General features: G+C 35.1%; 1 protein-coding gene across 7 annotated transcripts in view; it reads right to left on the bottom strand.

The window, feature by feature from the left end:
- Positions 1–6,920: 6,920 nt before the first annotated feature.
- Stxbp5l (syntaxin binding protein 5 like) overlaps positions 6,921–24,403 on the bottom strand; it is a 391,696-nt gene continuing 374,213 nt past the window's right edge. For 6 of the 7 annotated variants that reach the window (XM_033768099.1, XM_010630004.2, XM_033768098.1 and 3 more), the window contains 4 exons: positions 21,415–21,580; positions 19,935–20,046; positions 17,682–17,902; positions 15,441–17,139 (listed from right to left, as the gene is read on the bottom strand). In XM_033768099.1, the coding sequence (XP_033623990.1) occupies positions 17,098–17,139; positions 17,682–17,902; positions 19,935–20,046; positions 21,415–21,580 (541 nt within the window). In that variant the 3' untranslated portion in view covers positions 15,441–17,097. Of the gene's footprint in view, positions 7,567–15,440; positions 17,140–17,681; positions 17,903–19,934; positions 20,047–21,414; positions 21,581–24,403 lie in introns of those variants that run through there. The other variant, XR_781365.3, reaches the window with a different exon arrangement.

Below are 24,403 nucleotides of genomic sequence, written 5' to 3'. Positions count from 1 at the left end.
AAAAAAAAAAAAAAAAAAAAAAAAAAAGAAAATCTGAGGAAATTCATGACCACTAGATGAGCCTCACAAAAGATGCTTCAGGAAATTATATATCCAGAAGTGAAAGTGAGATAATTACCATCATAATAGTGGTATTAGTGATAACCAAGGGAAATTTCCATACCTCACTCTCATTAATGAATAGATCATCCATGGTTAAATATCATCAGAATTAAACTAGTCTATAGACTAGTAACAGGCATTTATAGAACACTCCACACAACAGCTGCAGTATGCACATTCTTTTCATTAATGACATGTTTCTGGAATACAGCATATATTAGGCCACAAAACTAATCTTAAAAATATTTAAAAATTGAAATCATGTCCTGTATTTCTTCTGATCACAATAGACTGAAACTAGAAATCAATAACAAGAGAAACAAATTATAAAAACAATGTGGAGACTGCATGACACATCTTTTTTTCTTTTCTTTTCTCCTTCCTTTCCCTTTCTTCCCTCTCCCCACCCTTTCTCCCTCCCTCTCTTTCTTTCGTGGCACTGGGGATCAAACTCAGGACCTTGCAAAGCAAGCAAGTCTCCACTGAACTAAATCCCCAGCCAAAAATTTCACAAAAAAATTTTTTTGGTTGTTGCTGTTGTTGCTGTCTGATACCAGGAATTGAATTCAGGACCTTGTGCTTGCCAGGCAGGCACTGTGATGCTGAGCTATATCTCTGGCCCCAGGTACACTTTTAAATGAACACTGAGTCATCAAGGATATCAGAGGAAATTTTAAAATTTCTTGAAACAAAGAAAAATAAAAGAACAACATATTACAGTCTGAAGAATGCAGCCAAGCAGTACTAGAAGTAATGCTAATAACAATCAATGTCTAAATTAAAAATACAGACATGGTGTGGACATGGTACATAGCAGTAGCCACAATTACTTCTGAGCTGTGGCAGAAAGACTGCTTGAGCCTGGGAGTTCAAGGCCAACCTAGGCAACACAGTGAGACCTTGTCTCAAAAAAAGGGAAAGAAAGAGAAAGATTTCAAATAACCTAAATATACTTCTCAAGAACTTAGAAAACAAGAACAAACCAAACCCAATTTTAGTAGAAAGAAATAAAAGATCAATGAAACAGAGTTCATTCTTTGAAAAGACAAAATTGACAAATCTTTACCTAGACTAACCATAAAAAGAGAGCAAAGCCCCAAATAAATAAAATTAAAGATGAAAATGGAGATATTATCACTGATACCACATAAATTCAAAGGATAATTTGGGATTATTTTGAAAACTATATGCTAACAAATTGTGAAATCTAGAATAAATTTCTGAACCACAACCTACCAAAATTGAACCAAAAGGATTTAAAAACCCTGAATAGACCAATAATAAAAGATTAAGTTAGTAATAAAAATCCTTCTAACAAAGAAAAATCCAGTACTGGATGGCTTCACTGTTGAATTTTACCAACATTTTAAAAAGAACTAATATAAGTGCTTTTAAAATTATTCAATATAATTGAAAGGGTGGGAACCCTTCCAAAGTGATCCTATTAAGACAGCATTATCTTCTTACCAATACCTGTCAAGGATACAACAATAAAAAAGAAAACTTTAGGCCAATATCCCTGATAAACATAGATGCAAAAGCCCTCAACAAAACACTTAACAAATTTACTTCAACAGAACATCAAAAAGATCATACATCATCATCAAATTAGTTTCATCCCAGGGGTGCCAGGATGGTTTGCCACATGCAAGTATGATATACCACATAAACAGAATTTCTGGATAAAATTCAAATGACCATCTCACTAGATACAGGTAAAGCCTTTAAAAAATCTGACATTCCTTCAATGATACAAGCACTGAACAAATTATATAGAAAGATCATACCACAACATCATGAAGGCTATGACAAATCCACAGCCAACAATACTGAATGCAGAAAATCTGAAAGCATTTTATGTAAAATCAGGAATGAGACAAGGGGTCCACTTACCAGTCTTATCCAGTTTGTACTAGAAATTTTAGCTAGAGCAATTAAGCAAAAGAAAGAAGAGACACGCAAATAAAAGTGGAGGAAATACAATTATCACCATTTGCACATATGATTCTATATGACAAAAAACTAAAGGCACAGAAAGATTATTTGAACTAATAAAGTAGAAGTATACAAAATTAACATACAAAATAAGATTTTTTGGTACACCAATATGAATGTGGTAAGAAATTATGAAAGCAATAGCATTATAATAAGAACAAGCAAAATAAAACCAACCAAACTAAAAGAACAACAAAATAAATATAAACAAAAACCCTAGGAATAAATTTGACTAAGGATGAGAAAAGATCTGCGATGATATTGACAAAATATTGATTAAAAAACACTGAAGATACTAAAAGGTAGAATGACCTCCCATGTTCATGGATTTGAAGAACTAATATTGTTAAAATGTCCATACTTCCCAAAGCAATTCAAAGACTCAATTCAGTCCTCATCAAAGTATCAATGACATTTTTCACAGAACCAGAAAAAAAAACAAACCTAAAATTCATATGGAAATACAAAAGAACTCAAATAAGCACAGTAATCTTTTTTTTTTTTCACTCAGTAATTTTTTTTTTCTTGGTATTTTTGAGACAGGGTCTCACTATGTAGTGAGACTGACCTGGAACTCACTATGTAGCCCAGGCTGGTCTCAAGCTCACAGCGATTCTCCTGCCTCAGCTTCCCGAATGCTGGGATTACAGGTGTGCGCCACAATGCCCAGCCTTTTATTCAGTAATATTTTTTATTTATTTATTTTTCCATTGAGTTTATTGGTACTTATAAAGTATACAGTACAGTTACATTCATCATTGGGATCTTACACCTTTACATGACAGGTCTTGCTTCTCATTTTTCCCCATACCCCTGCCCTCCCTTCACCCCCTCCACCCTTACCTATTTACAGAAACTTTGTTTTCATTTTTTCCTTTTCTCATATTTGTCTTTTCCCTTATTTCCTTCCCCCTACACTTCCCCTACACTTCCCACTTCCCCTACTCCTTTAGCACTTTTCTTCCTATTTCACATTGTTAGTTATACAATTTGGATATTATTTATACTTTTAGTTCTTTACACCACAGAAACTATTCGGCATTTACACATGTGTGTCTTATTTATTGCACTTAAGAGTATAGCCTCAATATGCATCCATTTTCCTAAGACTCTAGTTTCTCATTCTTTATGGCTAATACTCCATTTAATGGAAAAACCACATCTTCTTTATCCAGTCTCCAAGTGGTGGGCAACTGGGCTGTTTCCAAGTTTTAAATATTACAAAATGTGCTGCCGTAAACACGGGTGCACATATATCACTGTGGTATGATTCTTTTAAGTCTTTTGGAAAGATACCCAGCAGGGTAATTGCTGGGTCAAATGGGGCCTCCAATCCTAGTTCTTTGAGGTATCTCCATACTGACTTCCACAGTGGTTGAACCAGTCTACACTCCTACCAGCAGTGGAGCAGTGGAGCAGGGTTCCTCTTTCTCCACAGCCCCAACAGCATTTGTTATTGTGTGATTTCTTGATAGCAGCCATTCTTTCTGGGGTGAGGTGGAATCTCAGTGTTGTTTTCATCTGCATCTCTCAAATGACCAGTTATGTTAAACATTTTTTCATATATTTATTTACTGCTTTTACTTGTTTGTGAAATGTCTGTTCATTTCAGATGCCCATTTTTGAATTGAGTCTTTATATTTGGGGAGTCTTATTTTTTTAAGATCTTTGCATATTCTATATAGTAGTCTTTTGTCTGAAGAACAGCTGATAAATTTTTTCCCACATTGTAGGTTGTCTCTTAGCTCTGTTGATGGTTTCTCTTGTGGTCCAAGAAGCCTTTTAATAGATGAAATCCCAGTTCTTGATTCTTTGTGCTAGTTCCCATGCTACTGAGGATTTGTTCATAAAGTCTTTTCCTATGCCAGTGTCTTCAAGAGTTCTGCCTAACTTACCTTCCAACAAGTTTAGTGTTTCTTTTTAATGTTTAGATCTTTAATCCACTTGGATTTCAGTTTAGTGCATGGTGAAAGATAAGGGTCTCTGGCTGGTTGAAATACAGTTTTTCCAACACAGTTATTAAAGAGGCTATCTTTCCTCCAGTGGGGATGGTCAGCTCCTTTGTTGAAGATGAGGTGGCTGAGTCTATCTTGGGTTGTTTGTGTATCTTCCAATCTATTCCACTGATCCTCAGGTCTGGTTTGTTGTTGTTGTTGTTGTTTTATCACAGTGGCTTTGTCATACAGTTTCAAGTTGGGGATTGTGATACCCCCTGCCATGTCTATGTCACCTAGTATTGCTTTTGCAAATGAATTTTTGGATTATTTTCTCTAGTTCTGTGAAATATACTGTTGCAATTTCAATAGGGATTGCAATGAATCTGTATAGCAGTTTTGGTAGTATGGCCATTTTCACTATGCTGATTCTTCCTACCCAGGAGCAAGGAATATCTTTCCATTTTCTTATATCCTCTTTGATCTCTTTTTTCAGAGTGCTATAGTTTTCAGTGTAGAGGTCTTTTGAACTTCTTTGATTAGACTGATTCCTAGATACTTTTTTTTTTTCAGATGCTATTGTGAAAGGAATTGTTTCCCTAATTTCTCTCCCAGTGAGTCTGTTATTTGTGCATAAGAAACTTATTGATTTTTTAGTGTTGACCTTATATCCAGCTACACTGCTGAAGGTGTCAATAAAGTCTAGAAGTCTTTTGGCAGAGTTTTCTGGGTCTTCTATGTAGAGTATCATATCATCAGCAAATAATGACCTTTTAACTTCTTCCTTTCCTATCTTCATTGCTTTAATTTCTTTCTCTTGTCTAATTGCTGTGGCTAATGTTTCCAGAAATATATTGAACATAAATGGTGATAGTGGGCATCCTTGTCTTGTTCTTGATTTTAACGTGAAGGTTTTCAGTTTTGGGCCATTGAATATGATGTTGACTGTTGTTTTTCATAGATAGCCTTTATCAAGCTGAGATAAAGACTCTATTCAAATTTTCTGCAGGGATTTTATCAAGAATGGGTGTTGAATTTTGTTGAATGCTGTTTCTGCATCTATTGAGAGGATCATATGGTTTTTGTCATTGATTCTGTTAATATAGTGTATTACATTTATTGATTTACATATGTTGAACCATCCTTGCATCCCCGGAATAAATTTGACTTGGTCAGGGTGTATGAACTTCTTGATGACCCTCTGTATTCTGTTTGTCAGTATCTTATTTAGTATTTTTATATCTATGTTCATTAAGGAGATTGGCCTGTAGTTCTCTTTTTTGGTTGGGTCTTTCCCTGGTTTGGGAATCAAAGTAACACTTGCTTCCAGGAATGAAATTGGAAGTATTGCTTCCCTTTCAATTTCATTGAAAAGTTTAAAGAGTATAGGCAGTAGTTCTTCTCTACATGTCTTGTAGAATTTAGCAGTGAATCCATCAGGATCTGGGCTTTTCTTCAATGGCATACTTTTAATTACATTTTCAATTACACTGATTGTAATTGGGGTGTTTAGAATTTTTTATCTTCTTTGTTCAACTTTGGTAATTAATAAGTATAAAATCTGTCCATTTCTTGTGTTTTCCATTTTATTAGAGTACAGGTTCTCAAAGTAGGTACTGATGATCCTCTGGATTTCTGCTGGCTCTGTTGTGACTTAACTTCACCTTTTTGTTCCTAATTGCATGGAGCCACAGTAATCTTAAGCAAAAAGAAAATGCTGGAGGCATCACAATACCTGATCTTAAGATGCATTAGAGCCAAAGTAAACAAAAACAAACAAACAAACAAAGCACTGGCATAAAAAACAAATAGAAAGGCCAATGAAGCAGAATAGAAAACCCAGAAACAAATCCATTCATCTACAGTCATTTTTTTTCCATACCAGGGATCGAACTTGGGACCTTGTGCTTGTGAGGAAGGTGGCAGAACCACTGAGCTAAATCCCCAGCCCTGCAGTCAAGTGATTTTTGATAAAAGCAACAAAAACATATATTAGAGAAAAGACAACCTCTGTAAAAATGGCATGGGGAAAAATAAATATCCATATGTGAAAGACCAAAACTTGACCCCTACTTCTTACCCTGCTCTAAATTCCTCTCATTAAAGATTAAAAGGTCTTAATACAAGATCTGAAACTCTGAAACTACCTAAAGAAAATGTAGGGTGAACATCTCAAGAGCATAGGAAATAAAATTTAAAAATTCATAAATGGGATTGCATCAAAGAAAAATTCTTCTATACAGCAAATAATAGACAACTTACAGATTGGTAGAAAATATTTGCCAGCTTTGATCCAACAGAGGGTTAATATTCAGAATATATAGAAAACTAAAATATTTAATACAAAACAAAGTAACTTGATTTAAAAATTAGCAAATGATCAAAATAGACACTTCTAAAACGAAGAAATACAAATAGTCTATTAGTACATGAAAAATGTCCAATATCATTAGCCATCCTGGAAATGCACATCAAAACTACAGCGAGATCATCTCATTGTAGTAAAATGGCTACTATGAAAACAATAACATATACCTTTTATACACTACTCATGGGAATGTACATTAGTATAGCCAATATGGAAAACAGTATGGAGGTTTCTCAAGAAAATTAAAAACAGAACTACCAAATGTCTCATCTAATCCACTCCAGGGTATTTATGCAAAGGAAACAAAGCCAGCATGCAAAATGATTCCTGCAGTGCACATGTTTATTGTGGCACTATGCACAATATGTAAGATAGGGAATCAGTCCAGGTGCCCATCAATGGAAGAAAATACAGAAAATATAGCATATATACACAACAGAATACTACTTGTTCATAAAGTCCAATGAGATCCTGTCGTTTACAGAGAAATAGATGGAACCTGAGGATATAATATTAAGCAAAATAACCCAGACACAGAAAGACCATGCCACATCTTATCTCGAGGAAACTAAAAACCAAAACAAAATAAAAACAAAAATTCTACAATAGTGATCAGTAGGGACTGGTAAGTATACTGGGTTTGGGGAGAAGGGGAACAGGGTAGAAGAAGGGTGGATGGATATGTTCAGTGAACACTATGTGTGAAACTATAACTGTGAATCCCAGTAATATGTACAATTATAAGCAAAACACACACATTTTACTGAAACAAAAAGTTAAACAAGAAATAAGCCACTTTAATTTCTAGTGCTATAAAACAAATCAATAAAAAACAACCTGTAATAAATGTCTTTGACATTTTAACTTCATTCCTTCTGCCCCATATTGGGGTAAACTGAGAAGAAACCCTAGATGCTCCCTTCTTTACAACCAGGGCTATTTTTGAACCACATAAGCCCCTTCCTGCGAACCCTGGTGACCCTCTGACCAGAAGAGAAACCTTCAGCCAGTGTCTTTTCCTTGTTCTCTAGAAAGCCTCATGATGTGAATGATATACCTTTTTTAAGTTCTTGGAGTCTGTGTGGTGTTATCTGTCTCAACATCTAAACCAAATTTTGTAGGGGCAGTGGTGATCCAGTCTCTTTCTGCAGCAGGGCCATGACACAACTATTTAGAGAAAAAAAATAGTCAGAAATTATGAACAAACAAGTTACAGAAAAGGAAGTGGACCAATTAATCAAACAGATATGTAATTTCACTAGTAATCAGAATATTCCAATTAAAATAACAAATGCATTTTTGTCTTTCATATTGTGAAAAATAAAAAGACTGAAATTTGAGCAGAGGCACGAATGAAAAGACACAGGCATTCTTATACCCCAGTGGAAGAAGAGTGAATTTAATTGCCAATGTCTACTTAAAGGTTGAAATGAGCATGCTCTTTCATTCAGTAATTCCTTTACATTTTCCTTAGAGAAATGATAGCACATTTGCAATGAATGTAGAAATGTTCGATGCAGTATATGTGTGATAGCAAAAGATTGGAAGACATTTACTAATACAGGAAACTATTTATTAGCAGAAGAATGGTAACAAAATTATGGTTTATTGGCACTAAAGAATAATATAGTGAATTAAGAAAATTAATTACAAGTACTGACCTGGGCAGATAATCTAAAACAGTAGGTACATGTAAGTAACACAGTAGGTTGAAACAGAAAAATGTTTGAAAGGAAGCACAGCAAACTCATAACTAATAACTTTAGATAGAGGAGATGACCAAGAGAAATAATTGCTTTATCTCATCTAAATTTATTATATGGCTATTGCAAATATGCATTCATGGATTATTTGCGCATTGAAAACATATTTTTTAAAAAGTTAAATAATGGCTAGATTCCCAAACCAATTCACAAATTATCCTTTGATCTGTCCATTTGCTATGACAAAAGACAATGTCACTGAAATGCAAATAATACAACAAAGTTGAAGATATTATTTTTCTAAATAATTTCATAACCAAAAAGTGTCAAGAATAGTGCAAAGAATCCCAGTCCAGTGAAATAAAGTTTCTTAAATTGCTCCAATTGTGTCACTTATAGCAAAAGTCTAATTGAAGATCACAGCTGCACACAGTTCTCATATTTCACCCACTTAAATGTGGTACGCCCATCTTTCCTTGACTTTTAGGACATTGAAAAGTTTTAATACAAGTTCTATAGCATGTCACTCAATTTAGTTTTGACCAGTATTTCCTCTAGGTTAGGCTCAGATAATACGTTTTTGACAGGAATACCACAGGTGATGCCATGTTCTTACAAGCAGCACATAATATTGATTTGTTCAATGCTGGCTGAGGGACTTTGATCACTTGATTAATAGAGTGTCTGCCAGGTTTCTCTAGTGTAAAAGAACATTTTCTTTCATGATTGACAAATTTTGGGGGTAAGATACTTTGAGACTATGCAAATCATCCCACTTTACCTCACCAGCTTTAGCATTTAGTACCCAAATTATTATTACCCTGGTTATAAATGGTAATTTTAAAATTCCACTTACATTTATTGGTTGATGTTCTATTGTAAGGAATAGTTTTTGTTTCTCCTTACTTGTATCAGCATGGGCTTGTGGGTACCATCAATACTTTCAATACTCAAATTATTCCTGATTTGGCCTGGGTAGTAGGCCCTTTTAAGCTGGCTCATGTATCTTTCTGACACATACCCATCTTTTTTTGAATATTTCATTTTCTGGCACAAGGGTAAGTTTCAATGTTCAGCCATGTCTTCCAGAAGCTCTGGCTTGCTTAGCCGGGAAAGATACTTAGAAATAGAAATACAGGTCCTAGTTATGCAAATTCCTTCTGGGGAGCAGGGATTGCTCCTTGTCTTCTCAGTGTTCAGAATTAGGAAATATACACATACGTATAACACATACCTTTATATCACATATACGTATAAAAACTATAGATCAATCTGCTATCTATCCATCTATCATTTTCACTGATAGTCCCAATTCAGATCCAACACTATAAGGTTTATTTTAGCTTTCCCCTTTAAAAAGTTTTATTATTTTAATTTTACACACATAATTTTATATATAAATATATATTTGTGACATATAATATGATGTTTCCATACATGTATACATCATAGAATGATTAAATTAGGCTAATTAACATAGCCATCATCACAACTATTATCACTTATACACTTATAAACATTTTAAATCCTCTCTTTTAGCTATTTTGAAATGTAAACATTAACTTTAGTCATCTGTGCAATAATAGGACAGCAGAACTTTTTGGAGGGGAAAGTTTGAGGCATGGTCTCCCTTTGTAGTTCAGGCTGGCCCTGAGCTCACTATGTAGCCCAGGCTGGCCTCAAACTCACAATGATCCTCCTGCCTCAGCCTCCCAAGTGCTGGGATCACAGGTGTGCACCACCACACCTAGAAGGACAGCAGAACTTTTGAGTTCTAACTTTCCCTTTTAAGCGTTCTTTCTTTTCCATAGTGAGAAAGCCAGCTCCCATATCATAATTTTGCTAAGTGCTCAATCCCTTGCATGTAGCCACTCGCCTGATCCTACCATGGTGCTTTCCCTGCTCCAGTGCAGACCTTGGACTCCATTATTGACCACCTCTACCTGCCCCCTTACTCCAACTCTGTCCTTCTGAGGGTTGTCCCTCATATCCTGCCCCAAAGCCAATCATTTATTGTATAGAGTTCCCATAACTAACCTACTTAGGTGTGGTTGATTTAAAACCACAAAAGTATTTTATGAAAATAAAACCTGTAGAGGGTTAATCTGGTAATGTACTAAAAAAGATGACCCAAACACTTACAGTAAGATGTGTCTTCAAATGCAGGCCTCATGTTTTCAAGATAGAAGTCTTTAAGAAAATCAATCTTCATAGGTCACGGCATGGAATACTGAATAAATATAGCTGAGATTTCTTTCATGAGCTATGGTTTCTAATTATCAACTCTTCATTCTTGGAGCCAACCTTAATGATTATCAATAACCCCGCCAGGCCATCACATTAAAATTTCTTAGGTATGATAATATTCCTTCTATATGTGTAAAAACTCATAGTAAGTAAGCAATGAGTTTGGGGTTGTAAAAGACCTCTCTATAGGCCTTTGTCCACAAATTGAACAAACACATAAACAAATACTACTGTGGTTGACTTTTTAACTGAATGAATAGATGCAAAGTAAGGGAGAATGAGAAGTGGAAAGCAGGGAGTATAAGCAGGGAGAGAGAAGTCAGGAGGAGAAAGGAAAGAGAGAAAGAAAGGAAAGGATGAAGTCAAGTCAGTATTTTAAGTATGGAATGTAGGTTTGTGGACTTGACATCATAATTGAAAGATAAAATGAATTTATCTTTTTGATATAATTCTGAAAGGAAGGCTGGTACCTGTATTTTGAAGGATCTATCTTTATATTGATGCTTCTGATTAAAAAGAATTTAGTTGGGGCCGGGATTTAGCTCAGCAGTTTAGTGGCCTGCCTTGAAAGCGCAAGGACCCGAGTTGAATCCCCGGTACCAACAAAAAACAAAAGAATTTAGTCTAGGATTGGCCATTTTTTATAATTTTTATATGGGAGAAAATTATAATAGTGGGAGAAATTTCCTGAGATATTTAGAATTTAGAAGAATAAGTTGTTAGTTAAGGATACAGTGTAAATACAAGTAAAGTTCTTGAAGAGCAATTAACTATGCTCATGAAAGCAGGACACAGTAGACTGCTGGGCCTTTTCATGACCAGAAGGTGGTAGCGTAAGACAATAAGTTTAATTTTTCTGCCTGGAAAATAAGCGAGGCAGCAGCAAAGTTTAGTACTGCACGTTGTGTTTAACTTCTTATTCCATCTCAGTTTTTATGCTGGACTATTACCAAAGGTGGAACTCAGCGAACAGCCTCAGAAATTATCTTTAAAGTGTTCCAGTAAAATGTTACAAATCTCTCCAATTTAATAGAAAATCTGAGTGGCTATTTCTAGCCTTTTCCTTTATTAATCTCTAGTTAATAAAGTTAATTTGGGGAACTTTGGCTTGGTTTTTTCTGTTCCTTGCTTTTGCTCAGCTATATGTTATTCCACCTCATCCTTGTCTTTAAAAACATTTCTAATTGTAAAACTACACTACACAGTGTTTGCAAATGAGGATCTCACCTCCACCCATATTAATCATGGCAAAAGTCATTAGGAATACATGACATCATGACATAAGAGAGCATCTATGTACAAACATATACAATTTTATTGATATCTCTACAGACTACAAGAATTTTAAGTATAGTCACAATTGCTGAGTGCAACAGAAAAATAGTAATTTGTCATTTTCTGAAAAGATGCAAAAATTCTGAAGATGAAAGAAAGATACATCAATGGTGTTGTCTGCTTTTTTTCCTAGAATAAAACATCACGTAATTAAGTACTAAAAATTATAGGTTATTAGAGATTTTGAACCTGTGTACAATTGTTCAAAACCACCACCTTGTTTATTTTCTGGCTTTGCAGTTGAAAAGGATGGGCCAAGACTGGAGGGAAAGCAGTGTGAGAAGAGATTACTTTGAATTTTTTGTCACTGTGTATTGCTGTCTTTGATCGGCCTACTTTCCCTTTGTGATGGTGTAAGCACTCTTTCAGGGCACCAGAGGTCAGTAAACTCTAGGCATTTTTCTCTTTAAATACATATCTATTAATGAAGAAAATGAATCTAAGTGGCCCTGGGAGCTTTTGATTCAAACAATAAAAAAGGAAGAGTTCTCTTTGTTAATATTTAGTCCAATAAAATATACGTATTGCAGAACAGGTATCTTCTCCAAAAGAAGAATGCCTATTAAATTTAGAACTAATTTAGTAAACTATTATTTTGAAAATTGTCACTGTTCAAACATTGAGAATTAGTTTTCCACTTAGCTTTCTATGCTGTCGAATTTACTGTGGGATGTACTTCCGGTATCTTGAGATGTTATATGCAAAAGACAATAAAAAATTTATAAGTTGGAGTTGGAATAATTAATGGGTAATTCACATATGAGAATATGACAGAGTTATTAGGATTTAATAGGGTGCTTACTGGTGAGAAATTCACTCAGACTTTCGTGCTGTGAGAGGCACAGAATAAGTACAAATGCAGTTAACACTGTATTGCTTACGTCTTGCCTTCTCTGATCCCAAGACACCAGCCAAAGTAGACAAGTATATCAGCCTTAGTTGGCCACAAAGCAGTAGTTAGCAACTTTGGTTTGACACTGGAACCACCTTGGAGGCTTTTAAAAAGATTGAAGTCTGCTTTCCACTCCAAGGAATTTTGATATATTTGGGAGTTTTAAAATCTCAAGTGATTTTTATGCACAGCCAAGATTGAGAATCATTCCTCTAGATAAATACATAATCAAAGGTATCTATCTGTGCTTCTGATCATGTCCCTCCCACCCTAATACTCTTGCGCACTGGCACTTTCTCCCCTTTCCCAAGTTGGACTTATCTGTTCTGCATTACTTTTGTTTAGGGATATCTCATCTGCAAGCACACACACCAAACATTTTATCCTGACAAAACTGTGCTCCTTGGAATAGTGCATATTATAGATAATACTCAGCTAAAGTTCATGACAAGTATTTCTTGCATTTGGAGCAGTGTACACATGAAATAGTGTCCAGCCAAAATGGGGTTAGATGATGAAGACAGGGGAAGTTTACATTTCTACTGATGTAGAGAGCAAGACTTCATATGCTGTGCCAACTTGCTTTGGCGCTGAATGTCTTTTCTAAACCAATGTGGTCAGGTTACAGTGTTCTTTTTTCCCCACGTGGGCCCAGGTTGTTCCAATGTTCTTACGCCAAGGAGAGAATTTCTGTTTACTTTTCCAAATCTCATTAATTTCCCCATCTGTCCAAACATTTTATAGCTCTCTGTATCTCAAGAACCTACCCTACTCTTCCTCAATCTTAGGCTTAATCTTATTCCTTTTTTCTCTCAAAGTCATGTAGATAATGGATAGATAGTACCTTTAAAACTGTAAATGGAGTCATATAAACAAGGAACTTTTCCCTTAAAAATCCCTTAAAAACTTTTAGAGAGACCTAGATATTGACTTATTGAGAATCAATTCCAAAAGATTTGAAAAATTGTCATTATGATGGAAATACTGGACTACATCTCACTCAGTTCTGTCAGTCAGACAATGATACTTGTGATTGAGACACTAAATGTGGGCCTCAATGAAGCATAGGAGGAAAAGTCAGTAGCACTGCTTTTGTAGTAAATGATAATTCAGTCATTTTTCCTCCAAACCCCAAGATAAATGGAGGATTTCACATTGCTCACATATTATTAGAACACATAAACAAGTAGCCTATATTCTCATTGATGAATAGAATGAAAGGTCATCTGCTGGAACACTATGAAGGGCTTATTTTTGAAGGGAGTCATAGTCCAGACTGTAGTTTGCAAGCCTTATCTTCTGATGTTACTTTAGCAGATATAATTTTATGACAACCAAGGCTCAGGTTCATCAACTGCATCACTGTCAAGGTTATTAGATTTTAAAAATACATTCCAAGATGGTGAAAATATGAGATGATGCAAAAGATTACACAGATCAACAGTATTCATTTTCCCACGATAATGATAAAAATGGTGGTGGTGGTGATCTTGTGTGTGTGTGTGTGTGTGTGTGTGTGTGTATGTGTGTATAAGTTTAATGCAATAGAACAAAAATGTTCAAAGAGAAAAATCACACCCACGTTAGATTCTTGTTATTGCTATCTCTTTGAATTACAAAAATAATTTTGATACAGTAAAACCTCATTAATTTGCATTCCACTTCTCAGGGGTTTGTGGGACAAAGTTACCCTTACATTAAGAAAGGGCTTCAGGGCTTATGAAAACAATTTTGTAAGCACATTTAAATCACTTATATGAACCTGTTCTTTTCAAGTGTTTCAGAAGCATGGTTTACTTCCAAATGATGTGCTAACAACAAACTTTTGATCTACTCATTGAAGCTAGAAATTTTAAGCACTTCTCTTGCAAAAGAGTATAATATCCTTTTGGCATTTTCTGTGTGCTTTAAAATGTTAAATAATGATTCCTCATTGGTTCATAAACAGTTTCTTCGAAATTGTATTTTATTGGATATGAGCCACACATGTAACTTTGGGTCTAATAATTTATCTTGTTGACAATATGCACTTATGTGAAATTTTATTCAGGAGATATATTACATATTTCACAATCTGTATCTTTAAAAGATGAACAGTGACTCTTAATTGGGAACAATATGGCAATTGCAGGAAACATTTTTGATTGTCATTATTGTTTCTGCTGGCATCTAGTGGGTAGAGGCCAAGGATCTTACTAACATTCTGCAATAGAGGTCAGTCTCCCACAACAGAAAATTTTGTGCTAATAGTGCTACTATTGAGAAACCCAGATATAGAAAAAGTTACATCAATTTGTTTGGCAGTGCTGGGGATAGAACCCAGGGCCTTGTGCATGGTTTGCAAATGCTCTACCACTGAGCTATTCTCTCAGCTCAGAACAAGCTAAAGCTTATTGGGCTTCTAGGAATTTATTGAATTTAATGATAATTTGGGCTGAATTCCATTATTTCTAAAATAAGCCAAGTTATCACTCTTCTAGGTTATTTTTTAAATGTAGAAATCATATAATATTCATTAAAAAAATTAGATGACTGGGTTCTTGAGGTTTATGGTAGAAAGAGTACACTGTAATTTGGTTGTCAATGTTTTCCAAATCTGGCTTCAACTTTATGTAATATTTTCACTGCAATTTTAGGCATCATGTCTGTATTTCAAATCCAGATTCTGTTACCTGTTATAAGAGTCTGAGAGATCTATGAAAAGTTTTTTGTTTTGTTTTTTTTTAAGAAGCCAGATGAATTCAAGTGCTTTGCAAAATGTTATCCTACTATATATTTTCTGACTGTTTTAATCATCTTTTCTGTTTTCAATATTACTGACAATATTTTAAAGGAAGCACCACTTCAAACAAAAAAATCTAAAAAAACAAACAAAAATTTTGTCTATGAAAATAACCCAGACTGTACAAATTCTTAAGAAACTCAAATGTAAATCCAGTAAGACCTTGATTCATCAAAATTCAGTACGTCAAACCTGTAACATTAAAAAAAGATTGTTTCTGAAGGAACAGCATATTAGATGGGTCCTAAAGTACATATATGCTTTCCTTTGCATTCTGACTTCCAGAATCATGTTAAATAGTACTAGTAGTTGTCTTTTATTCAAGCTCTAGTACTTTTCGTAACAGAAAAGTTATCCATTGTAACAAATGGATAACTTTTATCTTGTGGGGTGCTCTATACTTGAATTTTAAGTAAGGGATATGAATTTGGTATTTACTGATATAATTTTGTAGCTTATATTAGTTGACTTGATTAATGACAAAATTATTGATTTTTTTGTCATAAAAACTCTATGTACTTTGGTTGTTCATAATGATGAGTGAAGCCAAGACAGCAAAACCACATTTTATGAATATTTTCTATTGAATACTAAACTAAAAAGTATTTTCTAGTAAAAGCCCTTGTTAATCAGAAATGTAATAAATCAGAATTAATTTCCCAATACATTAACTGAGGTTTTACTGAATCATGCTAAAGAGAATGACCAGTTTGGTCTGTGAATGTCAGGCTGCAAAAGCACCTTGGGATTGTAGACCCTACTGGGTTTGAACAGTAATATACTGTGTAACTGACACACATGGATACAAATGGAGCTTTAAAAATATATCATTTTAGAAACCGAAACTGGGATATGTGAAATTTCACTCTTTGTGAAATTAGTTCTCAAAGCTATCTGCCTTGTTCTAAGAGTCGAGTTCCCCAAACCTATAGCCAATTCCCTTGCTGAGTACAAACCAGGCTGAAAAAAATGCTTTAAGGAGATCCAACCCTGTATGATTTAGTGACTAAAAATAGCAACCCATTCTGAAGGTGATAGAAATGGCAATAACTGTGCTGGGAATAATTTACTGTACTAGCAATACTTGATTATGACTGAGAACTGTGAATGGTGTAAAATACAATGGAGAGAGAAGAACATTAATCAAGCTCTTCTTTTAAGAATTCAGTATTCTAAGTATAATAATGTACAGATGAGAAGAAAACTCTGGGTTTTTGTTTGTTTTTCATTGGGTGTGGGAAATATATTTGAGATGCATTGATATCTTCTAATGCAGATTTTTTTAAATTGTTGGGTGTGGCCCAATTTATAAAAATAGTTTATCATAAATCTTTTTCTTCTGTCACACATGCTTTTTTTCTTTTCCTCTTAAGATGTTAATTTATCATGCAAAGATTTTTTCATTAAGTGCATTAATGCTTTTGTTTGTACAGGAATTTCAAATCAAAAGGACTCCCCATAGTTTCTAAATGTAAATCTTTAGCAAATCACATGCTAAGAGGATAGCTCCATTCCACATGGGAACAGGCATATTCAGCCATTACCTTGGGTTTTAACCAGGTTCCAGCCTTTGGGTTGTACATTGTCTTTGATAAGTCTCCTTTACAATAACTTCAGTGGACTGTAATGGAACATTCTGTAGAAGAAACTGACTTCTAGTAGTTGAATAGTGATGCTGGGAATAAATTTGGTCTCCCTGAATAATGGTTTCTCAAAGCAGTCACAGCTTCCTTAGAAGTTTAGAATTGGTACCATTTCTTATCCTTATATTTCAGCATTAACTGAAAAGAGAAAAACAGTCACCATAAAATGCTAAAAACATCTTAAAAGCACTATTCAAAGCAAGCCCATATTGAGATAATCATTTTAATGAAATTTCAAAACATAATAAAACAAGTTGTCATATTTTATAGAATAAAGTGCATGAGAAAGTTTTTTTATTTTTATAAAAAAGCACTCAAACTATAAAGACTTAGAGATTTTTTAATGACTAAGACAAAATGGAAGATGTGGAATCCAGCCTCTACTATCCTTGTTGTGGGGCACACGTATTCCACCTACACACCTTGTGTGTAGCAGATACTCCAAACAAACCTGCAGATCTAATGGATAATGATTTCCTAAAGTAAAAAGTATTCATACATTATGGTTAAAAATTATCTCCCTAAATCAGGGAGAATCATAATACTTATAAGACATTCAGGTTACCCTGGCTGTCAAGCATTATATTTATATGGCATCTCTGTTTAAGTTTCTTGTGCAGGGCCTACATATTTACAATTACGACTATCTGAGGAGGCCCATATTCACTTAGGCAATTTACCTCATGTGCGTGTTTGGAAAACGCTTCTGCACTGGTCATCATGCCTGCAGTCTTCTCTTCCAGCTCTCCCAACCTCTGTCCTCTCTCGTCTAGTGCAATCCGGGCTCGGGTCAGCTCCCCCATCACCCCTCCAGCAGCACCTTTCATTCCTTCTATACTGCCTGGTCCAGGGATGTGCTGTGCAAGGCTGCGGGACGCTTTTCCTGCTGTGGCTTCCCCAACTAGGAATTCAAGCCATAGCAATGTAAAACATTTGTTAAAGTAATTCAAACAGTCAAGACTGTCGCCAAAACAAAATATTTATCTTAAATTCTACTGTCATAATTCTCATAGACGAGTGACATATTTTGTCTTGCCATATGTATGTGGTTGAAGATGGTAGCACTTAGCCAAGAAAAATTCTCAGAGAGAGACTCAAAGAAATACTATTACCACATGGCTTTGTGTGTTTGGCTGGGGTGGTTTCCATACAAATAGGGTTACTGCATTTCTTGACATGGTTGAATTGGCATTCTCAAGACATGAGCCCTCATGTTTTAGCCATTTTAGGATCTGATATTTTGCTTAAAATTTTTTCCCAAGTTTTTATTCCAACCTTCTATGTTCGTTTTGATTTATCAGGCTTTATAAGCCTCAGATTTTCTCTTTCTTTCTGTAAATCCTAGAATATGGGGGAACAGGAATACAGTATGTAAATAATGGACATTAATACATCGAGATTTTGTAACTTCATAAAAGACTAAAATTTTCCCAATGACGTTCAAAGCTAGTTTCAATCATTTTCAATAAAGTTAAAAAATATTAAAACAAGTTACCTTGCCAGAAATCTAGTGAACATTTCCAACAAAATAACACTGAGATGGGATAAAAAAAATTTTTTTGGGGGGGGCAATGTTCACTGTATAGTGCAGGCTGGTCTTGAACTCACAATGTAGTTCAGGCTGGTCTTTTAGTTACAACTTCCTGAGTGCTGGAATTAGAGGTGAGTGCCACTATACCTGGCTTAGCTTTCTGAAAATAAGAGCTCTATCGAGATATAATTCATATACCATAAAGTTTATCCTTAAAAAAGTATTCAATTCATTGGTTTTTAGTGTAGTCACAAAGTTGTGCAACTATTACACTTGCTGATTTGACTATTTCCATTACAATAAAAAGAAATCATAACTTCTTTAGCAGGCATTCCCTATTCTTGTCCCAGTCCCAGGAACCAATGGTCAGCTTTCGGTCTCTATAGATTTACCTTTTCTTTTCTTTTTCTTTTCTTTTTTTTTTTGTACCAGGGATTGAACTTGGGACCTTGCATTTGCAAGGCAGTCAGCAGAATCACTGAGCTAAATCCCCAGTTTTAGATTTGCCTTTTCTAGACATTCATATAAATATAATTACATAATATATGACCTTTTGTGTCTGATCAGATGATTTAGTGTGATGTTTCTGAAGTTCATCCACGTTGTAGGATATATCTGTGCTTCTCTTCTTTTTATGGCCAAATAATATTACATTATATCATGGCAGCTAGATCTTTTTACATAGTTAAAAATTCAAGGGGGCTGGGGATTTAGCTCAGTGGCACTGTGCCTGCCTCACAAGCACAAGTCCTGAGTCTGATCCCTAGTATGGGGAAAAATAAAAAATCCCAAAGTTCAAGAGGAAGACAGTTTTAATCTGCAAGGTCAAATCATGGCAGCATATTATGGGAAATATATTATTATCCTCTCTCTGAAAAATGTCCCCTAGCATTTTCCTTCTGCTTTTTTATTACTGTTCATAAGGGTCTCCCTGGTAGAGTTTTAGAGTAGTTTATTCTGTGGCATTGATAAAACTTTCACTTTAAATAATCTGTTTCCCAGGAGTGATTATAGACAGACACATTAAAAACTGTTTTTCAGACTTTAATAATTGAATGTCTTCACCTTGCCAGGAAGATATGTCTATCTACATATGAGAAATCTGTTAGCTTGCTCATTATTTGTTTGAATTATATGTGTCATTTTTGTTAAACTATTTCCTAATATAAAGTGACCAATTTTATTAACATTTGGTAAAAGAAACAATTTTCAGGCTACAGAAAGCAATATATGTTCAAACTTTAAGACAAGCAAAAAACACCTCACTTAAAATTTGAGATCACATACTAAATTACAGAGAGAGGGAGAGAAAGAGAGACAGATGGAGAGATGGAGAGAGAGGGAGGGAGGGAAAAAAGAGGGAAAGAGAGAGGTTGATTTTTGTAATAAGGAACTTGCTCACATAGCTCTTCTCTGTCAAATGTTTGTCCACTTCCACCAAAAAGTCCCTTCAGAAATCCTCTATTTTGAGCTTCTGGTGTCTCTATGGGGGTGAACAAATCTCCTAGCATGTCCTGTACCAAAATGAAAGGGAAAAAAATTGCAACAATTAAGAATAAATTAATAGATAAAAGGGTAACACTGTGGTATATTAGAGCACATCAAGAAAAGACTGTCTGCTTTCCATATCATTTCCAGGTGGTTTTGCTTTGCTTATAGTTTCCTTTCACATTTCTTTCTCTATTTGTAGTAACTGACATACTATAAGTTTTCTTCTCTTCTCTTTTCTCTGAAAAGCAGGAGGAAGTAAATATATTCACTTGAGGATTACTTTCTGCTTATAATTAATGATTACCAATTTAGATTTCTGAATCTGTTTTAATAAGTACAGCCTCTTTTCTGCCATGGTTCCCTTTTCTCGGCAAAACATGGACTGCTCCAGGAAACAGGAAGCCTTTGGGGTATGTGCAAGAAAGCTGGACCTATTTCGTTTTGGTTTGGTTTTTGAGACAGGGTCTCACTATGTAGTTGAGACTGTCCTGGAACATACTATGTAGTCCAGGCTGGGCTCGAACTCACAGAGATCCTCCTGCCTCAGCCTGGGATTACAGGTGTGCATCACTACACCCGGCCTTTTTTTGGTTTTTCGAGATAGGGTCTCACTATGTAGTTGAGACTGACCTCACTATGTAGCCCAGGCTGGTCTCGAACTCAGGGTGATCCTCCTGCCGCAGCCTCCCAAGTGCTGGGATTACAGGTGTGTGCCACCACACCCATCCTGGACCTATTTTTTTATCAAGTGCCTGTACAAGATTATGATAACACTGTTTAAGATCATTTAACTGAGTTAAAATAGGCATCTACTGCATGGCAAGGTGAATCTTTTCTCAATATTTGGAGAGTTTTGTAGTACCTGGGGAATACCACGTTTTCCCCAAAATAAGACCTACCCAGAAATAAGTTCCAGCTGGCCATTACCATGCTGATGGCCACTATCACACAGAAGATATTATTTTGCTTCATGGCTACTCTGTAGTGGCAGTTAAGACAAGGATAGGCTGACTGGGGCTTGCATTTTTGATGTCTAGATTTTAAAGCTGATTACTATCCCAGTAGGTCTTATTTTGGGGGAAATATGGTATTTACTTAGAGTTCAGATGTTCAGGCTATATCCTACAAATACCAAGACAGAATCTGTACAGCTGTGCTTTGGATATCTGTATTTTTACTACATCTTGCTCTATAGGTCTTTACTACAGGGGAAGGGACTAAGACCAAGAGTTAGGAGAAATTAGTAGGGTCACAGTGAATAATATATATTTAAAACAGCAAGAAAAGGCATATTTACTGTCTAACCTAATAATAGTGTAGCTTCTGGACATCTCTGTCATTCTTACTTTGAAAAAACATGTCCAACTAAAAAAAAAATGTACTTGACCTACCTGTAAATTATCACACATTTCTTGGCTGTAGGTCAACCGTTGAATTTCAGTAGGAGAGACCAGGTATAATGCCTGTCCTTCATTGGTAAAACAAAATGTCCGTGCTATCCTCATGTCTGTCAGTGGCAAATAATTAACATCCAACATTGGACGAAGACTAGGTAGGCTGAATGGAAAAAAGTAAATCCATATTTTATACTGAAGTTGACAGAAGCATTTCTTTACATAAAAATAGCTTGTTTTGTTCTCAGTACTGGGGGGATTGAACCAAGGGTCTTTTTTTTTTTTTGAGATGGGATCTCATTATGTACTTCAGGCTAGCCTTGAACTCACTATTGTAGCCCAAACTGGCCTCTAATTCAAGGTAATCCTCCTGCCTCACCCTTCCAAATGCTGGGATTACAAGTGTGTGCCACCACACCCGGCTGAACCCCAGGTCTCTGCAGTGAGACCCAGCCCTTTTTCATTTTTAAATTTTGAGGCAGCATCTGGCTAATTTGCCAGATTATGCAAGCTGCGTTGGTACTTGTGACCCTCTTTCTTCAGTTTCCCAGAGTACTGGGATTATGGATGTAGACCACTATGCTACCAGAATGCAAACTTTCAACCATCATTTCACAGTTGTTTCTTTTCATTTTCTTGATGGATCCAGTAGTTAAAAAGAATGAATCTTCACATAAAATCATATATATAGTGCCAAAGAATCACAGGCAAATTTCTTCTATCTTAATCCATACAGATACTTAGCAAATGTCCTTGAAGGATTAATGCAGGGGCCAGCAATGTCAGGGGCACCTTTTGCGTCATCTCACGTAGCCTAAAATGTGACTGTATACTTCCTCCCATGTTTAAGGCAGAGCTCCCGAGACCAAGGGAGGCATGGAGTGGGTCCACTCCTATGCCTGCAGATAGAGTGGATTTACTCCTCATTCTTTTATTCCTTGATTACATGGGAAATGAAAATGAGCTATAATTTAGGGCAAAATAGTCCTCAGAATGCCCTCTGAGATACTGTTATTAGAGCTAGTTTTACAAACCACTGAAGAAAATCAGTTTCATTGGTTTTTAATCACCCCACTACTACCAAAAGGGGTAAAACTTGTGATTAAATCTCGTTTTGAAACTATTCTACTAATTCTAAGCATGCACAATATAGTTTTAGATTATCCTAAAACCTCAAAAAAAGTACTGATTTCTCTTATCAAAATAGTTTGTAGTTAATACTTAGAGCTTGAATTTAGATGTGCTGAAAGCATGAATTATGCTCTGGATTTCAATAAGGAATTATCTGAAATCTAAAAGAGATATTAAAAATGTACCTACTACTTAAGGTTATTAACCCCCTGAAACAAACTCAGTTAAACAGAATTTCAGGACAATTTTAGTCATATTAAGGGTGAACCTGGGGAAGACTCTACATGATTTTTCCATGGGCTATAATATCTATGTTCTATCACATAAATAAGTCTAGAAAAGATTTTTTAAAAGTGTTAACAATTCAGGTGGGAAAAATGAAAGAGGAAGTCAATTGCAAGGGGCTAGGAAATAACTCGTCTTAAAATTTAAAGAATTTTCTTTTTTTTTTCATGCAGTGACTCTTTTACAGAGAAGTAGAGTCAGGTAAATGTGGCTCTCACTGAAAGTGGGTCCTATGTTTGAGAATTAATATGTAGATAAGCCTTTTATATCCTTCTCTACTATCCAACTTACTTTTCAAGGTCTGGGTACATTAGCACTTGAATGAGCAATCATAAGCTATCTATCAGAAACTAGCACATTAGGAGACTGGGCTCAGGACATTTGTCTGGAAAGGTCTTGGGCATATCTCCCTCAGGGAAAAATGGAGAAGGCCAGAAACAGGTAGATTTTTCAGATTCAGCTCCATAAGCTACACAGGAGAGTATATATCATTATTTCTTAGCCATACTTTATATATTACAAAAACTACACCAAAATCATTTATTTTTCAAATATTTTTAAGGATTCTCAGGGATCCAAATTTCTGTTATAATGTCAAAGTAATAACAGTAATATAAAGCAGATTGTACAAAGGACAAAGGAAGAACAAGATATTATTTTACCAATGACCCCAAATGTTTTTAAAACCAACATTTTATTTATTTATTTATTTATTTATTTATTTTTGGTACCAGGGATTGAACTCAGGTCCTTGCTCTTGCAAGGTAGGCCACCAAACCACTGAGCTAAATCCCCAGCCCCTAAAAACCAACATTTTAAAACATTCTTTCCAAGAAATCTCTCATATAATAAATGTAGATGGTGGCAAATATTCATTTAAATAGAATTTAATTTGGGACATATACTACAAGGAATACTAAAATTTATATCAAGCTCAAACTCCAATTTGATATAATAGTTTAATGTAAAAAGCATTTTGAGAGACTAAATGCTAGCTTACACTTTTTTTCCCTCCAAAATGGAGGCATGTCTAGGAAAGAGTTAAATCATCATTTTCAAATAGGACTGAATGATCTTTACTTGGAAATCTATAAAAATAATTGGAGAAAGGGAAACTCAGATACAAATAATCAGAACTATATTAAAGAATGAACATACCATTAACTGCTAGATTTTATCTTTTCAAAACTTCTCACTAACTAGTTCCCCTTGGCTTACCAATCTGCTTATGTATTGTAAGTTGAAAATATTAAAAATAAAGTCATGTCCAGACACTAGTTTTACCTTTGAACAACTTTCCTGTCTGTCATCTCTCTTTCTACCACAAGATTTCCTGAAAGAATAATGTATGCCAGGGGCACGGGACCATGTGGTGGATTTTTAGGCTTTGTGGGTCAGATAGTCTCCTTTGCAAATACTCAACTCTGCTCTGCTCTGAAGTGGCTGTGTTCCAAAAGACTTTCTTTATTAGCACTTATAATTCATAGAATTTTCACATATCATGAATGACTCTTCTCTGATTTATTTCATCCATTTAAAAATATACATTTTTTTTTTTTTTTTTTTTGTG

The sequence above is a fragment of the Fukomys damarensis genome, unplaced genomic scaffold, assembly GCF_012274545.1.
Source record: "Fukomys damarensis isolate Sample0158 unplaced genomic scaffold, DMR_v1.0_HiC HiC_scaffold_24, whole genome shotgun sequence".
Classification (NCBI taxonomy): domain Eukaryota; kingdom Metazoa; phylum Chordata; class Mammalia; order Rodentia; family Bathyergidae; genus Fukomys; species Fukomys damarensis.
This window is presented reverse-complemented; position numbering and strand designations above follow the sequence as displayed.